This window comes from Mastigoproctus giganteus, chromosome 9 (genome assembly GCF_048544385.1).
Source record: "Mastigoproctus giganteus isolate SK-2022 chromosome 9, ASM4854438v1, whole genome shotgun sequence".
Taxonomy (NCBI): Eukaryota; Metazoa; Arthropoda; class Arachnida; order Uropygi; family Thelyphonidae; genus Mastigoproctus; species Mastigoproctus giganteus.
In genome coordinates, this window is record NC_143583.1 from 57609594 (window position 1) to 57615593 (window position 6000).

The following is a 6000-nucleotide window of genomic DNA, read 5'->3' on the forward strand; positions in this document are numbered from 1 at the left end:
TATAACTGGATAGATCCCATCTACCACATGTGCCTAACTTCAACAATTTCTCCTCCACTTTGCTCTGTTATTACAAAATCATTCAACTCCCTGTTAGTTTGATAAACATCTGTCCCTCTCCTTGAATAACTCCTCATGTGTGAGTGTAGATACATTTTTCTTCTCTGCCATGAGTTTTTGAATTTCAGATCAGTGATCCTCTGAAACCCAGACATAAAATAATCTCTTGTTTTGTCAGCTGTTTGCATTTAGACAGCAAAATCAGAACTCTTTGGCAACATTAAACACCTGTCATGGCACTCTATAGACACTACTACGAGAATTGAATTTGTCTATGCCTTTGCTAGGTTTGTACATAATAATGTTTACGTGTATAATGTTTGGGCCTTACTACTGATATACATAAGGCAATTTGATTCTAACTGTACAAGGTGTCACTCTGTTTCAGTTTTCTCTATCAAAAAGTTCTCACTTTATGTGTAAATATCTCCTTCTGTATAGCATTAGTAGAGGCATTTGATGCAAGAAAGCAAGCTCATGCAGCATCAGCCAAAAAAAAAAAAAAAAAAAACCCACTTCCACTTCACCCCTCTGTTCGTTCAAAATACCTGTCCAGCTGGGCCTTAAACTTATTTAGGCTATCAACCTCCACCACAAGGGATGGAAGTCTGTTCCACCAACCAACCACCCGCTGGCTAAAGGCAAATTTCCACACGTCTATCCTACATCTGTCTTTCCTCAATTTGAATTTATGCCCTCTCAGGTGATTTTTCTGAGTTATAGGAAGAATCCCATCAGCATTGAGCATGCTTAAACCATTCAAGGCTTTATACACCTCTATCGGATCACCTCGCTGGTGCCTAGTCTCCAGACACTGTAATTTGCAAAACTTAAGCCTTTCTTCGTAATAGCACCCCTTTGTTCCATTCACTAATCTTGTTGCCCTTCTCTGTACTCGTTCCAGCAACTCTACATCCTTCTTGAAATGAGGCCTCCAGACGTGTATACAGTACTCTAGGTGTGGCCTGACCATTGCCTTATACAATGGAATAATCACCTCCTTATCGATGCTGGAAAAATTCCTGTATATCATTGACAATACTCCATGAGCTACTCTTGCAGCCCGTCTGCACTGCTCAGAGAACTTCATATCTGCCTGCACAACCACCCCCAAGTCCCTTTCATTCTCTACCACTGTCAGTGTAGTACCACAGAGTTGATACGTTGCTCTGGGGTTGCTGTTTCCCAAGTGTAGTACTTTACATTTGTCAATGTTAAACTTCATTTGCCACCTCGAAGCCCATCTGCTCAACCTTTCCAGATCCTGTTGCAGCAGCATAGTGTCAGTAGTGCCCTTGACAACACTACCAACCTTTGTATCGTCTGCAAACTTGGACATTAAGCTTGATATACCATCATCAATATCATTTATAAATACAGAAAACAATAATGGACCCAACACTGAGCCCTGAGGGACTCCACTAATAACATTAGTCCACGATGAGCAGTGTCCATTGATTACCACTCTCTGTCTTCTCCCCCTCAACCACCCCTTTATTCATAGCAGCAATTTGCCTCCAATGTCACACTGCTCCAATTTGTGTAGCAGTCTTCCTTGTGCAACAGTATCAAAAGCCTTTCTAAGATCCAAGTATATAATATCAAAGTTATTCCCTGCATCCAGTTCTTTTGTGACTGCATCATAGTATCCAATCAAGTTGGTCAGGCAAGACTTCCCCTAAACAAAACCATGCTGTGTCTGAGCTATAACTGAAGTCTTGTCTAAATGATCCTGCAGTGCTTCTTTAACCAGTGCCTCCATTAATTTTCCTGGAACAGAAGTTAAGCTCACAGGTCTATAATTACTTGTGTCAGCCTTTGATCCTCCTTTGTGAATTGGGGTCACATGTGCACATTTCCAGTCTATGGGTACCTCCCCTGAGTCCAAGGAAGCTCTCATAATTATGGCTAAGGGTTTGCTTACTTCCTTTGCTGCCTCCTTTAATATAACTGGATAGATCCCATCCACCCCGGGTGCCTTTCTTGTGTTTATCTTCAACAGTTTCTCCTCCACTTTACTCCCAGTTATTTCAAGATTCTGTAGCTTACTGCTAGAGTTGAATAAACCTCTGGCATTCCCCTTGCTGAATAACTCCTCATGTGTGAATGTCGATGCAAAATATTCATTTAGTTTGTTAGCTACCTGAGCAGGATCATCAACAGTTGACCCATCAATATCAAGTGGACCAATCTGATTCATCCCCTTCCTTCTAGAGTTTACATAAGTAAAGAACTCTTTGCTGTTTTTCTTTGCATCCCTTGCCAAGGATTTCTCGTAATCTGCCTTCGCCTGCCTAACCTCCTTTGTAACTTGGTTGCATATCAACTTGTATCTATCATAGGCTTCTGTGTCATGTGTTAATTTGTAAGTATCCCATGCATTTTTCTTCTCTGCCATATGCCTCATTAGTTCATCTGACATCCATTTTGGCCTAAACCTTGAACAATATTTCTTAGTTGGTATGTAAAGCCTAGTAGCTTCCAAGATAAGTTCTTTGAATGCTTCCCATTTTGAATTTGCTGTTGGTAACATCATCAGTTGGTCCCACTGTATAGAATTTAAATACCGTCTCAGTCCATCGTAGTCGCCTTTACCCCTAATGGTAGTTACCTCTTTGAGTAAATCCCACTTCAGCACACTGTGATCACTGCCACCTAGTGGTTCATTTATCTGCAGATTCTTAATGCATGAAGAATCACTGCTGATAACTCCCTCTAGTTGCCTCCCAAACATGCTGATGTAGAAAACAATCATCCAATAAATCTACAAAAGCCTTGCTAGTGTATGAGTTACCAGCCCCCAAATTCCAATCAATATCTGGGAAATTAAAATCTCCCATTATAAGACTCTGATTCACTGGCCCACTCTATTTCCCTGTACAGTTCCTTATTATACTCATCAGAGTCATTAGGCCTATAGCACACTCCTACTCTCAATTTTGATCTCCCAATGCTTATGTCACACCAAACTGACTCAACACTGCACTGTCCAGCGATGTCGACTGGCTTCACTTCCTTGGTTTTTATGTGTTTCTTAACTAATAGCATAACCCTCCCCCCTTCCTATCCTGTCTATCCTTTCTGTAGACGTTGTACTCCCCAAATTGCAGTTCTGCATCCCTTATATCTGTGTGACACCACGTCTCTGATATCCCAACAATATCTGCCGTTGATGTTTTGAGCAATACCTCAAATTCATCAAATTTATTTACTAAACTCCTAGCATTGGTGTACACGCAAGTATACCTGCACCTGTTTCTATTCTTAGCTACCCTAACACAACCCATGTGTTTACTTGTACTGCAATGGCTCCCAGCAGTCTCTGAAATACCATGCATCTTGTTTTTCAGGCTTCTGCTCATTCTAATAGAAACAGTGCAAGAATCTCTTTCACCTCTGCCAGTGGCTACTGTCAATCTATTGGTCTTTGTCTCCCCCCAAGCTAGCAGTTTTCCGACCCACCTAACACTGCCTCGATAGCATCAGCAAATATTCTTGCACCCTTTCTATTTAAGTGTATCCCATCCCTGTAGAAGCAATCTCTCCTGTTAACAAGTACAGTCCAGGCTGAAAAAAATTCTACCCCTTGAGCCTTGCACAATCTTTCCAGGGCCAAATTGATCGACAAGGCTCTCATCATATACTCCCTCCTATCGTGTCTGGGCAGAATTGCAGACACTTTCAAATTCAACCCTAATTCTCGGCTTTTGTTCAGCAGTGACCTGTACTTGTTAAGTAATTCTGCCGGTCTCCTACTCTTAATATTATTAGTGCCAATGTGTACAACAGGTCTGTTATTACTTGTGTCACCCTTTGATCCCCCTCTCTGAATTGGAGATACATTTGCACAAATTTCCAGTCGGTGAGGACTTACCTCGAGTCCAAGGATGCTCTCATAATTATGGCCAAGGGTTTGCTTACTTCCTTTGTCACCTCTTTTAATATAACTGGATAGATCCCATCTACCCCATGTGCCTTTCTTACGTTTAACTTCAACAATTTCTCCTCCACTTTGCTCTGTTATTACAAAATCATTCAACTCCCTGTTAGTTTGATAAACATCTGTCCCTCTCTTGAATAACTCCTCATGTGTGAGTGTAGATACATTTTTCTTCTCTGCCATGAGTTTTTGAATTTTAGATCAGTGATCCTCTGAAACCCAGACATAAAATAATCTCTTGTTTTGTCAGCTGTTTGCATTTAGACAGCAAAATCAGAACTCTTTGGCAACATTAAACACCTGTCATGGCACTCTATAGACACTACTACGAGAATTGAATTTGTCTATGCCTTTGCTAGGGTTGTATATAATAATGTTTATGTGTATAATGTTTGGGCCTTACTACTGATATACATAAGGCAATTTGATTCTAACTGTACAAGGTGTCACTCTGTTTCAGTCTTCTCTATCAAAAAGTTCTGACTTTGTGTGTAAATATCTCTTTCTGTTTATATTCCTGTAACAATAATACATGTTTTCCAATGGTTGTATTTCCAAGTTTTTTTCTCCCCTTACTCTGAACTGAGCCTCCAGGGTTTTTACTACTACATTTAATTGTACAGCACTCTCTCCTGTGAATCTGGGAGCTGTCTCTTTTCACCAGCGTGCTAATAGTAGAATTGGCCTACCTTCCTGTCAGAGATGAGTACTTGAAAGCCATTCAGGTGATTGCTTCTTCCAGGTAACCAAATAGCCTGAACAAGACAACATACATAATTCACACATGCATCATACCACTCACACTTCTGGCCTTTCCTACAGATTTCTGTATCCTCAATGAAACAGGGCAGAGTTGCACTAATGTTCCAGGTGCTTCTGTACCAAAACATATGTACACCTTTGCTCACTTAGCAACTTTTAAACACCACACAGAAAGAAATCAATCATAATCCATAGTGTACCAAAATGTACACAGAAAATACTGTATAGACAAAGTGAGCAAAGATACAAGGGAAAATTTGATTTCATTTACAAATTTAAAAAATAATAAAATAAATCTATCTATATAAAGAGAGGGGGGAAGGGACTAAAGAGTGGCGTGTCACACGACATACTGGCAACGGCAGACTAATTTGCTATTTAGTTTAATTAGTTAAGGTTTAATTTGCACGGGTTCTGCGTGTCTTTAATCCACTTTAATGGTGTAAGTTTTTACCAATTACTACTGTAGTTGGTCCTTAAGTATCGCAAATAAATAATGACTTCAGAAATAAGGCTTGAGTTTTCTTATTCATCAGTCGCCAATTCGGGTCTGCTGATTTATATATATACTCAAGCAAGGCAGAAATTTCACCAAATAACCCCAACTCTCTCAATTCAGTTTTCTTTAAAACAAATGATAATTTCGCGGAGCCTGCGTTCATCAAAAAAATAGCTCACCCAAATAAAAAACTAGTTACACACAAACAAAGGGTTTGTGTGTAACGAAACAATTAGGATAAACAAAAGTTTTGAGACCCAGCCAATTCAAGGGACAATGAATTTTACGCACTTAGGCCTAAGTGCCACGCGGCAAGAGCCATTTGCCTTTATAGTAACTTTTATGCTTTAAACACAAATTAATATTCGAAACTAATGATAACTAATGTACATACTTACAGGCATTTTTTATCCCGCAGTAAAAACTAGGAAAATTCCAAAAGTTATGCTTAACTTCCACTTGATCTGAAGCACGACGTTCGCAGATGTGCAAGGCACACAGGTGGATAACACTGGAAAAGAACTTTTACCAATAGAGGGCCCAAGAATATTATTATCACTAAATGATTGTTATCAAAGTGATTACAACACTTTAGATGACAACAAATGTTGTAAGTTTTGATTGCAACACTTTTGATGGCAACAAATGGTGTAAGTTTTGATTGCAACACTTTTGATGGCAAAAACGGTGTAGGTCTTGATTGAAACATATGGTGTAAGTTTTTACTGCAACATGTGGT

The 6000-nt window shown here is 39.6% G+C and overlaps 1 protein-coding gene across 1 annotated transcript in view; it reads right to left on the bottom strand.

The window, feature by feature from the left end:
* Positions 1-5780, bottom strand: part of RpS27 (ribosomal protein S27) — a 63048-nt gene extending 57268 nt beyond the window's left edge. Inside the window, exon 1 of the mRNA XM_090381772.1 lies at positions 5660-5780. Within this exon, the coding sequence (XP_090237898.1) occupies positions 5660-5665 (6 nt within the window). The 5' untranslated portion in view covers positions 5666-5780. The remainder of the gene's footprint in view (positions 1-5659) is intronic.
* Positions 5781-6000: the final 220 nt, after the last annotated feature.